The sequence below is a fragment of the Phyllostomus hastatus genome, unplaced genomic scaffold (assembly GCF_019186645.2).
Source record: "Phyllostomus hastatus isolate PE091 unplaced genomic scaffold, TTU_PhHast_1.1 phas_contig_159, whole genome shotgun sequence".
NCBI lineage: Eukaryota > Metazoa > Chordata > Mammalia > Chiroptera > Phyllostomidae > Phyllostomus > Phyllostomus hastatus.
The window spans coordinates 2,072,539-2,086,815 of record NW_025333640.1 but is presented as its reverse complement, the minus strand read 5'-3'; the positions used below and the strand labels follow the sequence as shown (position 1 = coordinate 2,086,815).

The 14,277-nt window shown below is 53.7% G+C and overlaps 1 protein-coding gene and 1 non-coding gene across 7 annotated transcripts in view; one reads left to right on the top strand and one right to left on the bottom strand.

Moving 5' to 3' along the window:
• Window positions 1-13,498, bottom strand: part of DPP9 (dipeptidyl peptidase 9) — a 36,343-nt gene extending 22,845 nt beyond the window's left edge. The window contains exons 1-7 of one of the 6 annotated variants that reach the window (XM_045831196.1): window positions 13,342-13,498; window positions 12,364-12,417; window positions 10,061-10,149; window positions 7,493-7,746; window positions 1,779-1,891; window positions 432-605; window positions 181-349 (exon numbers count right to left, since the gene is read on the bottom strand). In XM_045831196.1, coding sequence (XP_045687152.1) covers window positions 181-349; window positions 432-605; window positions 1,779-1,891; window positions 7,493-7,746; window positions 10,061-10,116 — 766 coding nt within the window. In that variant the 5' untranslated portion in view covers window positions 10,117-10,149; window positions 12,364-12,417; window positions 13,342-13,498. Of the gene's footprint in view, window positions 1-180; window positions 350-431; window positions 606-1,778; window positions 1,892-7,492; window positions 7,747-10,060; window positions 10,150-12,363; window positions 12,568-13,341 lie in introns of all 6 variants that reach the window. The other 5 variants (XM_045831191.1, XM_045831190.1, XM_045831194.1 and 2 more) reach the window with 5 other exon arrangements.
• A 260-nt stretch (window positions 13,499-13,758) lies between these two features.
• Window positions 13,759-13,830, top strand: TRNAG-UCC. The gene has a single exon. It is a non-coding gene; the product is annotated as a tRNA-Gly (tRNA).
• The last annotated feature ends 447 nt before the right edge of the window (window positions 13,831-14,277 follow it).

The window sequence follows — 14,277 nt, the reverse complement described above, 5'->3', positions numbered from 1 at the left end:
GGAAGGTTCCCAGGGGTTACGGTGAGTGGAGTGGGGGCAGAGTATTTTCTAGAGGCTGGGCTGGTGGCTTTGATGGCTAACCCTGGAAAGGGTTGGCCTGGGCCTGGCCCAACAGACCACACCCCTGATGCAGGTTACTGCCCACCCCAGCCAGGACTTGGCACCCTCTACTTGTTTTACCCCTGTGGCAGAATGTCAGCCGCCGCTCCTCGCCCGTCTCAATGTTGGCCACCCATAGGTCACTGTTGTTGATGAAGGAGAAGAAGGCGGGGTCAGCAGGGCAGATCTTGGGGTCCATCCGAGGCCCGGAACACTGCGTCTTGATTTCCAGTGGCTTCATGGGGGACACCTGGGGACAGAGAGACCTGGCTCAGGAGGGCAGGATGCTACCCACCCGCCCATCTGTCCCCTAGCCAGGGGCCAGAGCTTACCATGAAGCCGTTTTTGCCCCCATCCCGACAGTGGAAGAGGCTGTTGCTGGCCTGGAAGAGGAAGAGGCCACTCTCGCTGTGGAAGTCATAGGAGGTGATGCCAAAGACTCCCAGGCGCTTCCGCTCCCGAAGGAGCTCTTCCTCCCGAGAGTAGACCCCGTGGTGGGGAGTGGCCTGGGGGCACACAGGAGACAGATGCCAGTGTCAGTAGCTAGAGGCCCTGGCAACCTGGGCATTCCTGGGAGGGACCTATCAGACTTGGTTCCACGCCAGAGAGAACATTCTGATGAACACAGCTGTACCCATGATCGGGTGGCCAGGGGTGTCCAGGGCTGGCTGGCAGGCTTTGGGGACTTACAGGGAACTCTTCCCTTCCCAGTCCATCTCTGGGCTTCCCTGTGCCACTTTCCCCACGGAATCTCTTCCGGGCAGACTGGACTGTCCTCTGCCCTACAGCACAGAGTGACACTGTTGGACCGCTTTTCCCTGGTCCCCAAGGCCAATCCTACAGAAAAGCCCTGCCCTCTTCAACACCCCTTCCTGCCAAGAGCATTCGACCTGAACCCACCCAACATCAAACATTCATACTTTCTGCACAGGTGGCGGGCAGGGCAAATTTGGGACTGCCTTACTACCCACGCGCCCAACCACGGCGGGTCCGGGCAGCTATGCTATTGTGGGCACCACCACACAGCTGTCCCAAGGAGAGTTCTGAAGATATGGAGATGCGGAGGAGTGTTAATGACAAGAAATGCATTTAGAAAAAGCAGAATCCAAAGCAAAATTACGCTCATGCTGAGGTAAAACCTATGTGAATACAAGCCCCTCGGCTTGCGAACTACGTGGGGCGGGCAAAGGGCACTGCTGCGTTGGCACGGAGAAGTGCAGAGTGTGTCACTCCCCCCGCTCCCTGCTACTGTCATATCACTTTTACAGTCAGACAGAACTGCACGTAAACCAATAAAAAAGGCACTCTCATCCCTCCCCTGCCATCCTTCTACTTGGAAGTGAACCAACTCTAGATGACATTAATTATTATCCAAGTCTCCATAAAAAGGCCTGGGCCCAAGTCAGTTCAAGTTCAATTCTTCGGTGAGGCATTAAGAAGGAAGAGATGCTTAGATAAGCATTCTCATCAGAAGCCTGGACTCGGGGGCTAGAGCGCAGACTGGGGTGGAGGGAGGGCTGCGGTGAGCCAGAAGCTGTTCTCTGCCAGGTGTGCGTGAACTGTGTGGCTGGCCTAGGCCTCTTGGGGGTTGAGGGCTCACGGAAATGGTGTATAGCCTGATGACGTGGCCTGCGCCCACACCCCTCACCCACAAGCAGGATTCGACGGGTGCAGCTCACCTGGAAATGGTCCAGCATCTGCTTCCAGGACAGGAGCAGCAGAGCTTCTTTCCGGACCTTCCTGGGGATCTCAGAGTAGAGGAGGGAGTTCTCTCTGCTTCCATAAGGCATCCCTTGGGGGAAGAGGAAAGAAGCAAAATGGATGACCTGGTCCAGGACAGGCAGGGGCCAGCCTCAGGTTCCCCATGGCTGGGCCCAGTTGGTTCCTTCTGCTTCTATGTCACCCTGCAAGCTCATCCTAGCTGCACACCCTCCTCAGAGAAGCTACGGCCCTGAGTTTAAGCAAGTCAGCAGTAGTACAGCATCTTCCATTGCTGAGGTATTTGTGCTAAATATCTTGGCCTAAGTTACTGAAAAAGCAGCATACAGTAGAACAAAAAAAAATGGTGGTCAGGGCTACCCAGATTTTACTCAATAGGTGAGGCTCTGGCCTTAAAATCCTTTATTAAAAGGCTTTTGCACCCTGGCTGGTGTGGTTCAGTGGACTGAATGCCGGCCTGTGAACCAAAATTGCTGGTTCGACTCCCAGTCAGGGCACATGACTGGGAGTCAAACTGGCCTGGGTTGTGGGCCAGGTCTCCAGTGGCGGGTAAGTAAGAGGCAAACCAGTCTATGTATCTCTTGCACATCAATGTTCTTCTCCCTCTTTCTCCCTCCCTTTCCCTCTCTCTAAAAATAAATAAAATCTTTTTGTTTTTAAAAAAAGTCTTTTGCAAAGGAAAAAGGATCCATGGACACAGACAATGGCGTAGTGATCACTGAGGGGAAGGGAGGTAAAAGGGGACTAAATGGTAATGGAAAATAATACAATAAAGATTAAATTTGTTTTAAAAAGGCTTTTGCAAAGGCCATGAACCAATCTACAATTCCAGCAAATATGTCTAATCAAGGGTCTCTTCCCCTTGACATTGGTGACACTGTGGCCTAGTTACTCTCTGTGGAGGACGTCCTGGGCACTGTGGCATCTTCAGCAGCATCTCTGGCCCCCCTCACTCCGTGCTAGCAGCATCCCCAGCCGTGATGACCACAGATGTCCCCAGATGTTGCCCAGTGTCCCCGAGAGAATCACTGATCTAACCTGACCTATGAAATGAGAGCAGCTGCCCAGTGAGGATTCAATGTGAATTAAATGAGGCAAGAAAGACGAAGCACTTAGCACAGTGCCCGGGATACGCCCCCCAGAGACTTCAGTGTAACTCCAGTAAGCTGCAGTTTCTCACAATCGTGCATCTCTGAAGGTGAGACGTGTCTTACGTCGCAGGTGCTGGCCTTTTCTCAGTGGCAAATACGACAATGGCAGACCTAGCTGGTAGTGCCTTCAGGTGGACAACAGTGTAAGCATCGTCAACAAAGTTAACGGTAAAGCAGAACAATTCTCTCCAGTGAGCCTTGGGTTCCCCCTCTCAGTGAGGTGGGGGACACCAGGGCTGCCCTCCCCGAGTGTGGAACCCCCTGGCTGGGATATTCTGTGGTGGCCCAGGAACATGCCGGAAGCTAGCAATCATTCACGGAAAGCCCAGCCCCTCTCCAGAGGAATCTCAGCCTGGTGCTGGCCTCTTCTCTGCACCCCATCATACGCACCCGCACTTTCATGACTGGGAGAACAAGCGGGCCCCACGCTTGGCCCCTCTAGAGCTAGAGCTTAATAAATAACATATGTTCTGCTTATAGTTATCTTTGTAGGTAGCTTTTCAATATGGCAAATGACATAGGTTTTCCACTTACGATTAAGCTGCTCATGAAGTATAGTTAGCAAAATAAAAACATATTTAAAGAAAATTGTCCCTGGCTGGCGTAGCTCAGTGGATTGAGCGCAGGCTGGGAACCAAAGTGTCCCAGGTTCGATTCCCAGCCAGGGTACATTCTTGGGTTGCAGGCCATTACCCCCAGCAACCGCACATTGATGTTTCTCTCACTATCTCCCTCCCTCCCTTCCCTCTCTAAAATAAATAAATAAAATCTTAAAAAAAAAAAAAAAAAGAAAATTGTTAGGTTATTAAGGGCTCCTTTTAAAGCAGATTTAAGGAATATGCAAAGTTAGCTTAGATGTGCAGGTGGGAAGCATTCACAATTCAATCTCTAAGGACCCTTTTGGCGCCTTTGATTTGTCCCATTCCCAGCTGGAGGCACAGACAGGACGCCACCCTGCCACACTGCCTGTGGCACGTGCTCTGGATGACTTCTGTCCATGGGGCTCTCTGGGACAGCTGGGGCTTTCCAAATGGAAAGTCAAGGGTGTGGCCTTGCAAAGGACGTTGGGGCTGCCTCCCTCCCCAGCTGATTAGTAAGAGACGACACCAAATGGCCTAAACTAGCCCATTCCCTGTAACGGTGCCTATCAGCATGTAAGGTAGGGATCTGAGATGACCAGTGACTACTGCTGATTAGAAATCAGCCATCTTGTTCCAGGTCTGCCCCATCTTTAGGGACAGCACCCCCATCTCCAATGCAAGCACCATCTCCGCCCCCGTGCACTGCGGCCTGGGTGACTGGTACGGTGGGGGCATGGGATCCTGGATCTGGACACAGGACACAAGGGTCTTGCATTTCCTGCCTAAGGAGCCCCCAAAGCTGTCTGGGGCCCTGTGCCCTCCTCAGGCAACATGAGATGCCGACAGGCAGGAGGAGCAGGAGGAGCAGGAGGAGCGGGAGTGCCAGAAGGAGAAGCTCTCCTGACGCTGCAGTTTGAGCCCTGGAACCTGAGCCACCGCCAGCCCATCTTCTTGGCAGCGGCAGCTGGCCAAGTCCCTTCTCTGCTCCTTCTCGAGGGTATTGGGCCTCATCAGGGGCATTGGCAAGAGCCTTCACTGAGGACCTGGTGACTGGCTCCACATGCCCCCAACAGCAAAGCCTGGTGTCCACTGAGGAGACAGGAGTTCCAGGAGAGTGGGGGGCAGGTGGCACTTAGAGCAGCAGGCTAGGCATCGCCCTGGGGGGCCTCTTCTGTCCATAAAACTGCTGGCTGCCAGCACTCACCCAGGTGCTGGGCTGGTGCAAAGCCACATTATAAATAGTCAGGAACTCCGGGGATGGCTGCCCCACCAACTTAGACATAAAGTCAAGTCAAGGGTACCCTGAGGTGTTGAGTGATGCAGTGGCTCAGCTCAAGGGTGAGCAATGTCACTCCCAAAGCAGCACCACAGATCTGAACTGTTCTAGGCACACTTTGGGTTCTCTGCCCAGTCCACAGCCCTTGTCTGGAGCCGCCCCTATCCACCTGTGGGACAGGTGCCTCGGAGCCTCCTATGGACATTAGGTACCCCCTGCCCCAGGCATGGACATGCACACAAGGCTATGGCTGACTAGACAAGTGGACGTCTGACCTATGTTGAGCCGATCTAATTCTCTCTCCCAGGAATTTGGCAAAAGCTCATCCATTTTTGCTGATGGCTAGATCCCTAGACAAGTAACCCCGGGAGTGGAAGGTAGGAAGGCAGTGACGGTGGACCTGTGGAGAAGAATATACGCAGGGCAGCTGCCTAGGCTCCGCAAGGCTTGGGGGGGTCATATCGTAAGGTACAGGGTGGGGGTCCCTGAGATGTCCCTGTGACCCTCCTACAAAGTACACTTGGTGGCTCAAAGGAACTCTATGAGAATTTCTGCCCCTTTCAGCAGCTCCGTACTTAGCTGAACAATGGCTCCCAAAATGTCCATGTCCTGATCCCAGAACCTGTGAATACCTGACCTGTAGCAAAAGGGATTTTGCAGATGGGATTAAGTTAAGGCCCTTAAACTGGGGAGATCAGAGTGGATTATCTAGGTGGGCCCTACAAGTAATTACGTGCCTTGTAAGAGGGGGCAGAGAGAGATTTCAGAGACGGAGGAAGAGGCAGTGATGTGACCACAGAGGCTAAGACTATAGTGATATAGCTATAAGCCAAGAAATGCCAGCAACTACCAGAAGCTGGAAGAGGCCAGAAACAGTTTCTCCCTTCCAGCCTCTGGAGGGAGTGCAATGCAGCTGGCTCACACCTTGACATCAGCCCAGAGAAACTGATTGCAGACTTCTGGTGAGAATACTGACCTGTGAGAGAATAAATTTCGGTTGTTTAAAGCCACCTAGTTGAGAGTGGTTTGTTGTAGTAGCAGCTCTAGGAAACTTACACAAGTACCTTGACCAGGATGGAAATCTGAACTTCAGTGAGTGAGTGGTCAAAGAAAGTGGGAAAAAGGGGTTTGATGTGTGTGGGGGGGGCAGGCACAAAACCGCAGGAAAAAAGGGAGGCAACAGCCCACCAGAGTCCGTGAGCCTTGGCCACTTTCAGTCCTAACAGCCATGCTCCTCCTTGGCTAAATGAAGTGTGAAATACATACAGCCCTAATCTCCCTAAACTAGAACTGGTGAACTATTTTCTGTAAAGGGCCAGACAGCAAATATTTTCAGCTTTGGTGGCCATATGACCTCTGGTGCAACTAGACTCCAAAGCAGTCATAGATGGGAATAAACAAGTGGGCATGCTGGGCATCAGTAAAACCAGATTTCCAAAATCGGCCGCTTGTTGCTCGACGACCCCCATCCTAGCCCATCTCTCTTTCTAACTCTGTGCTTGCCGAACAACTGCCGGCTCTCGTGTGGGCCCTTATGAGGAGGGTCTGCATCAACTGCGGGAGGGGAGAGCCACCTGGTGTCCATCTTGGTCACAGTCACAATCATGAGCATGGGGTTGGCCTCAGGCAGAATGGACTTCATTCATTCATTCCATAGCTCACTCCAACACTGACTGAGGGCATGACCAGGAACAGGCACTGTGCTGGGGGCTGAGGACACAAGAGACACTGATCCTGGGCTCCAAGTCAAGGGTGCTAAGAATGAAACCTGCCTTGGGTCAATAACCACATGTCACACTGCTTTCAAACATGCTTGGAACTGTTCCTATCTGTTCTAGGACCTTTAGGTAAGTAGGACAACATTCATTCACAACTCAACAGATACTGACTGTCCACCTGCCAGGAGCCAGGCCGTGCCTTGGCCACTGTGGGTACAAATGCAGGAGGCCACAGGTGCACAGGACCCATGCCACGCCCTGCAGGTTTTCACATGGCCCAGCAGGGAACATGAACCTAAAGAACTGCAAATGTGTCCAGAGGCACACACCAGGAGGAGGCAGTGGTTAGCTATGCACGTGCTTATCCAGGTATCTAGGACAGCCACAGCAATGTGGTAGGCCACCATTCGTTGTTAGCCTACCAGGTATCCGGTTATGCAATCGTAGCAGCTTTCCATGAGCCTCAGGATCCTACTTAATACTTTGCTCCACAGCCAGAGACTACTGGAGCTACTTGGGACTCTCCCTGCTGTGGGAGTCCGGCAGCTCACAAGCCCAGCTCAGCCCAGGGGGTAGGCTCAACAGACCGACACTGGAAACAATCTCAGTGGCTCAGCCCATGTCCCAGGCCCAAACCACAGCACTGAGCACCACAGATGGGTGGTCCTGTCCTCTGCTCCCCTCACCAGAACATCTGACCCTCTTGAGGACCCTTAGGCCAGGCCTTCATTATAAACAGATGTCACTGTGGGTGGCATGACAGTTTGCCCAGGACCAGACCCATCTATTTGGACCTTCTAAGAGGACCAGCTGACCTCTGGAAATTAGAGGATTTAGAAACAGCCATCTCAGAAACACTGCCCTGCTCAAGGGCAGCCCGTGGGGCCTAAAAGGTCCTGGGGGGTCTGCAGGAGCCTGGAGGGCCCAAGGGGATGCTGGAGGGCCTACCTAGGTAGTAAAGGCGGTGGGAGTGGGGGCTCGACTCATCCGTCTTCTGCACAAACTGGAAGTCGTGCGGAGCCTTGTTGACAATCAAGCCCGAGTTCTTGCGGCTGCCGTGGATGATGTTCCGGAGGCCTTCCCACGAGTGCTTCTGCACCTGGAAGCGGGATGCTGGGTCCTCCATCTCCACCGTGTCTCCCGAGTCGGTCGTCGTTGCCCTGGTGGCCATCCTTTCTGCCCCCTCGGAATTCAGCGAGAAGCTATGAGGAGGAAGGAACATGCAGGAAGAAAATGAGGAGAGGGGTTCCGAGTTCCATGCACAAGCTGCCGCCTCATCAGACACTGATTCCCCCAGCCGAGCCCCACACCATGCAACCTTCCCTGCCCCCACTCCTTGAACTGTTCCTTCCCTTCAATGCCATGACTGCTAAGATCCAAGCCTCCATCACCTCTCAGCTGAATGATGGCAACCATCTACTAACACAAACCCTCTCTTGGTTTTCCCTAGAGAGAAAACCAGTCCTCACTATGGCCTTCAGCACTCAGTCCTCTGACCTCTGCCAGGCTCTCGAACCTCATTCCCTGTCATCACTATATCCCAGGTGAACTGGCCTTCTCGTGGCTTCTCAAACAGGTCAGACTCCTTCCCTTTCCAGGGCCTTTGCTCATGCTGGCCCTTCTGCCTGGAACAGGTTTTTTCCCCTCTCTTTGCTCAACTAACTTCTAATCAGATCTCAGTTTAAATATCTGTCAGTTCCTTAGAAACTTTCTATGATGATCGTACCAAAGCTGGTGTCTCCGTTAACCTTTCACAGGCCCCCAGGCTGCCCCACCCTCAGAGCATTCGTCACAATGGGTGACTGTCAATTGCCTGTCTCCCCCACGTTTGTCCTGTTCACAGCTGCATCCCCGTGGCTTGTCCCCAGAAGCTCTCGTGGAGCCCGGGCTCAGTGGACACTTCACAGAGGGCCATGGAAGACACACTTGCCCACGCACAGAAGCCTGAGCACAGAGAAGCAATCCCCAAACCTTGTCCCCTGCACCGTCAGCTTGCTGTCCAGCAGGGTAAATGTGTGCCTCACTGGAGGCCCTGGAGAAGCAGATATCACTGGGAACTTGAGACCTCTAGGTGAGAGCATGTGTGCACACCCTGCCCCTCAGAGGCCATCCCACTTCGGGAGCAGCTGCAGCCGTGCAAAGGCTCCCTCCCTCCCCTCTCCAGCACTGGCTTCTGAGCACACTTCTTGAGCAGACTGGACTGGCCAGGCAAATATTTGTTTTAGAGAAATCTAAACACAGCCGTGGTGACCCGGTTGTGGAAGAGCCAAGGTCATCTCACGAGGCCAGCCAAAGTGAGCAGGCTGGCCCTGCTCTCTTCCGAGGCACCAAACGGTTGAAGGCCTCACTGGGTGCTGGGACCGTGTGCTCTGGGATTAGCAGTTTTGCAAGCTAGAGCCTGCAATCACTTGTCAGAGTGGGACTTGAACTTACTACTGCTGCGCTCACGGCCAGAACAGCACAGGCCAAGGGCAGAGGAGTAACAGGCAGATCTCTGCCCAACCCCCTTCATTCAGTTGCCCTCTGATTCCCAGAAAGCTTTGACCCCTGCCAGTAGCAGACTCCACAGAATGACCACCAGAGGACAAAGGACCGCCCCCCCCGCTTTGAAAGGCAAGGGAAAAAGAGACACGGGAAGAGTGCCCATGGCTTTTGGGCTTCCACTGTAGGCTGACTTTCCAAGTTCCCTTTCTAACTCAATTCCGTAATGGAGGGGAGGAGAAATGCTCCCCAGCCCTGCTCAGCCCTACATGACCCTGCTGGAGCATGGGGGGTGTGCAAGGAGCTGGCACGTCCTGTGCAGGGTATGGATGAGCACACCAGAACCTACACAGCCCCAAACACCACCAGCAACAAGCCCAGAAAACAAAACCATCCAACCCTCCCAAACTCTGCCACCACAGTTCAAGTCTTGCTCACAGCAAAAAAATGGATCATGACCTCCAGGGTCTCTAAAAGGGACCCCGGAAGCAAAGAGCCTGTGGAAAACACTTACAAAATCACATGGCTTACTTCCACACCAAAGAGTGATAAAATGATCTTGCCTCCAGTCACTACAGAGAGCCCAAGGAGCAAAAATGCGATCCAGGAGATGAGAAATAAAATGAAACATCGTGAGAAACGTCTAAGGATCTTCTAGATGCAGTGGAGCAGCATGCACTCCCAGACAGGCTAAGCCTTGGTGCTATAGCCCGGTCTTCCACTTGCTTCTCTCCTCCCCAGAGGCAAAGCCCTGACTGTAGGAAGAGGCTGAAGAGAGTGGCAGGTGGACGAAATGGGGCCCCCGGTGAAGCAAGTCTGTACCAGCCCTTTCCCATCTAGTGCCAGCCTATACTGGGCTTCTTGAGTCAAGAGTTTACACAGCTGGAAAATGAAAGTGGATTGCAAACGTCTTAGGCCGGGTCCAACCACACTTTCCTTCTGCCAATCGGCAGGGCACCCTCAACAGCCTATGACCCAGACCTAAGACTCTGCAACATCCCCAGCAATCAGGGCTCCCGAGGCTGTGCCTCTTACCTTCTCCAATTTCCTGTGTTCACGTTGTCCAGACGTAGCTTCTTAACCGTCCGCATGAACCACTTGGCTGATCAGGAGGGTGGGACAGCCTGTGAAGGAAGAGACCACAGGGCTGCACCTCCCAGCACACAGTCCAGGGGCACAAGCTCTCACCCTGTTTTCCCCTCTCCCCCTTCCCCAGGCAGCCCTCCATGCCTCCGGGGAACACTCAATGCCAAGGGCATTCTGATGAGGCAGATGGCTCAGGCCCTGCCCTGAAATCTGAGAGGGTGCCTGGCATTTGCCAGAAACCAGCATCTTTTTGTTGAGCAGTTCTCCCAAGGTGAGAAGTCCCAGAGAAGATGGGAGTATCGAATGACTCTGAGGATGCCACATACAGACACTGGCCAGAAATGGAATAAAACCAAATTCCCCATTGTGGCTGCTCCCTGATGGCCTTCCTGACCTCCCCTGCTCCCTACCCTTGACCATTACGTCTAGCACACTGGCCTTACTCTTCCCTAAAGACACTACTCATTTCCATTCCAGGGCCTTTGTGCTTGCCAGTCCCTCTGCCTGGGACACCCTTTCCTGTCTTCCTGTATAACCTGCTTCCTTTAGCCTTTGGGTCCCAGTATCACCTCTTCAGAGGTCTCTCCTTGCATCTAACCCTCAGTTGCCACCTTATCACCCCCATCACAACACCTGGTCTTTCTGCATAGCACTCACTGCAGGTCAGTGGTTCTCAATGGCAGCAATTCTGCCTCCCCAGGGGGCGTTTTTGGTTGCTACTGGTTTCAAGTGGGTGAAGGTCAGGGATGATGCTCAACAACCCAGAGTGCTCAGGGCTGTCCCCCACAACAGAGAATGACCTGGTCCCAAAGTCAGCAGTGTTGAGGGGAAAACTCTACAATCATTACTTGGGGGAAAAATTGAGTTTGATCCTCAGGCTTACAATAGACACTGAAGTAAACCTCTGACACTCAGATGGTATAAACCAAAATGACCCCCAGCGTCTGTGAGTCACCTCTTCCCTCCCTCACTACCCAGTTAACGTATTTAAGGGAGCAGCACCCCATATCCTCAGTAGGTCAAATGATTTGAGAATGCAGTGCCTCCTGGTGGTGTTGGGGGTGGGGTCAATGGAATCCCCTAATCCAAGGGGCTTCAACCAGGGTGGATTCTGGCCCCTGGGAAACATTGTTGGTTGTCACAACTGGAAGGCATGCTACTGGCAATGTGGTTGGAGGCCTGATCCCACAATGCACAGGATGGCCTCCTACCCATCCCACAAAGAATGACTGGGCCCCAAATATGACTAGTGCTGAGGCTGGGAAGCCCTGCTCTGGGTGAGTGGGCACTCCTCACTGGGATAACCACCCCACGGGGGCAGGCCCACATCTGTCTTGTCCCTGCGGCATCCTGAACCCGGGGCCAAGCCTAGCACACAGAAAGCACTCCATAAACATTTCGGGTTGAGTGAACTTGTCCCTGCCCTCACTTGAATGCTGTCTAAAGTCAAAGGGACCTCTGGTTTGGTTGGCACCCAACCATCTTCTTATCAAGCTAGGTCCCAGGAGAATAGGCAGGTACCCAAGTGCTCAAAGGAAAAGAAATCAGGATTGGAGATCATGTGGAAAAGGTGAAGCAACATGTCCCCATAAAGAAGCATTGGCTTCACTCTCAGTACCATTGTGAAAAGAGTGGGCTCTGGTGTCAGAGAGATATGGGTCCAAATAGTGGCTCTGTTGCTTCTGGACTTTATGACCTTGGGGAGTCACTTAACTTCTCTGTGCCTCAATATTCCCAGTTATAAAATGGGACTGCAGTAGGACTGCTGTTAGGCTTAAATGAGACTGCACAGGTAAAGTGCCTGATGTGGCAGAAACTATATGACAGCTAATATTGTTGACTAAGCAAGTTATTTAAAATTACATCAAGGGGAGAATTGGACTAAAGTCCCTTTCAGAGGCAGAATCCACCCTATTCACTGACTCAATGCGAGGCATCATGTTAGGTGTGGGAGGGTGCAGTCACACCTCCACCAAACCCAGCTGGAATCAGCACTCTCCCCTTTTTCACCCCCAGTCTCTCAGGGGATCCATAGGGGGGCAGCTGGAGGGGAACACTGGATGGAAAGAGAAGTCTTCAGCAAGAACGCACAAAGCTGCAGCTACTGGCCTGGGTCCCAGCCAACTGTCCCTAAGGGCAGTGACCCCAGGATTGTAGAAAAACTCTTCCTGCTGACTTCTATATCCTGGCACAAATGAATCCCACCAGCCCACATTCAGCCTCCCTGGCTGCCCCACCTCCGCCCAACTGACCTTCTAAAGAGTCCAGAAAGCCTCCACTGTGGCTGCAGGTGTGGGACACAAGACCTTGACAGAGTGAACGTGTCATTAATGTGGCAGGTTAATGAAGGGACTGGCTAACCACTTGCTCTCCTTCCGCTCTCCTTCCACTGGGGAGTCCCGGCTGTGGTGCCTCATTCTGTCTATCTGGGCAGTTTCTAGCCGCGCCTCACAGCCCTGCGGTGAAGTCTGTGAGTCCTGAACCACACCTAGGAGAAAAGTCCTCCCAGGGCCCGTTCCCCCAGGATTCGGCCAGAGAGGGGAGGGTTGGTGGCCACAGTGCAATCTGGGCTTGAGTCCCAGCTCCTGGAAAGCAGGTTGGTTCTTTCCGAGAGGCAAGGGACTTCCTTACGGTGGGGGATGGGAGGGTTGACAGGGGCAATGGCGAAGGAAGGGGGCTGCTTCCGATGTTGGCTCAGCGGCAGCACCGATGTCAGGAAGTGTCAAGGCCGGTCTGAGACACTTAGGAAGGTGGACAGCTCTGGGCGTGGGCCGGGGAGAGGCTGAGAAAAGGGGTTCGATCCTGCGGGGATGTGGGGGGAGAAAGCACACGGGGCAGGGAGACGGCCTCGGCTCTCACACATTAGCTTGGGGAGTTGGAGAAGGTGGGGACCTCCAGAGTCTGCCGGGAAGGGAGGGCGTTCTTGGGTGCGGCCAGCCCGGGCAGGGGCCACAGCCAGGTGGCTTGGGCAGCGACGGGATGGGTGGGGAGGCGAGGCCCGGCCAGGGAGAGGCTGAGAGGTGGCCTGGGCACAGAAAGGGGCGGGCGGGGAAGAAGGGGTGAGGAGGGGCGGGGGGGGAGAGGAAACCGACACATGGGCTGGAGGTACCGCGAGTGCGGACCACGGCGGGGCCGCGGGGCGGGAAGGCGGGGGCAGAGAGTACCCGGGCGGGTCGCCGGCGGGTTCAGGGTCGCGGCCAAGGCGGGACGGGCCCGCAGGCACTGCTCACCAGGGCTTGGGGCCAGCGCGGGGCGGCCGGGCTGGCCAGGACGTCCCGCGGCCGGAGGCGCCTCAGGCTCGCGGCTCCATGCCCAGGACTGCGGCCCCGGAAGTGGCGAGCACGGGGGACAGCGGAGGCGGCGGACACAGGGGACTCAGGAGGCTCAGGTCCCTTTGACCCGGAAGTCGAGCGGCCCAGGCGGCGGCCTGGGATTGGCCACCGCCCGGCCAGCACCAAGGCTTCACGGCGCTGGGGGGGACGGGCGGGCACGGCCCCGTGGACAGTGGTGTGGAAGATTCCTTGGACAGTGTCTTCGGATGCACTGAGGGATGCCAGGAAGGGATGTCCCTACAAAGTTTGGTATCGCCCAGCCAATCCAACGAATCTTCCACTAAAGGAACTTGGAAAAGATCGGACGCTGCCGCAGCGTTGGTGGTATAGTGGTTAGCATAGCTGCCTTCCAAGCAGTTGACCCGGGTTCGATTCCCGGCCAACGCAAGCGAATTGGCTTTTTTTCCTATTTCTCTGGTTCCTTTTCACTATCCATCTGAAGTTTCTTAATAAAATAATCAAACTAGAATTTTGATTACTTTGAAAAAACTAAACTTTATAATAACATAAAAATTCAGGGGTAGAATTAAAAATCAGCGAACTGTAGTTTCCATTACAGTTACTTTGAATTAATTTTAAAATTTTGAAATGAAGAGAAAAAACAAAACAAAAGGGCCTACTTGTTTCCTCCCGGGATTGAACTAGGGACCTTTGAAGTGGGAGGGAAAGGGGACAGCCGCTACACTACACTGCTAACTAGCAGACCACAAACTCTTAGTAATTACTAGGCACAGACAATGTTACAAAAAATTGTTACATTATAATTCCCGAGAAGACTACTGTATCATTTGGTCGCCGCCTCGTCGATGATTTCCTCTTTCCTCAAAACTCATC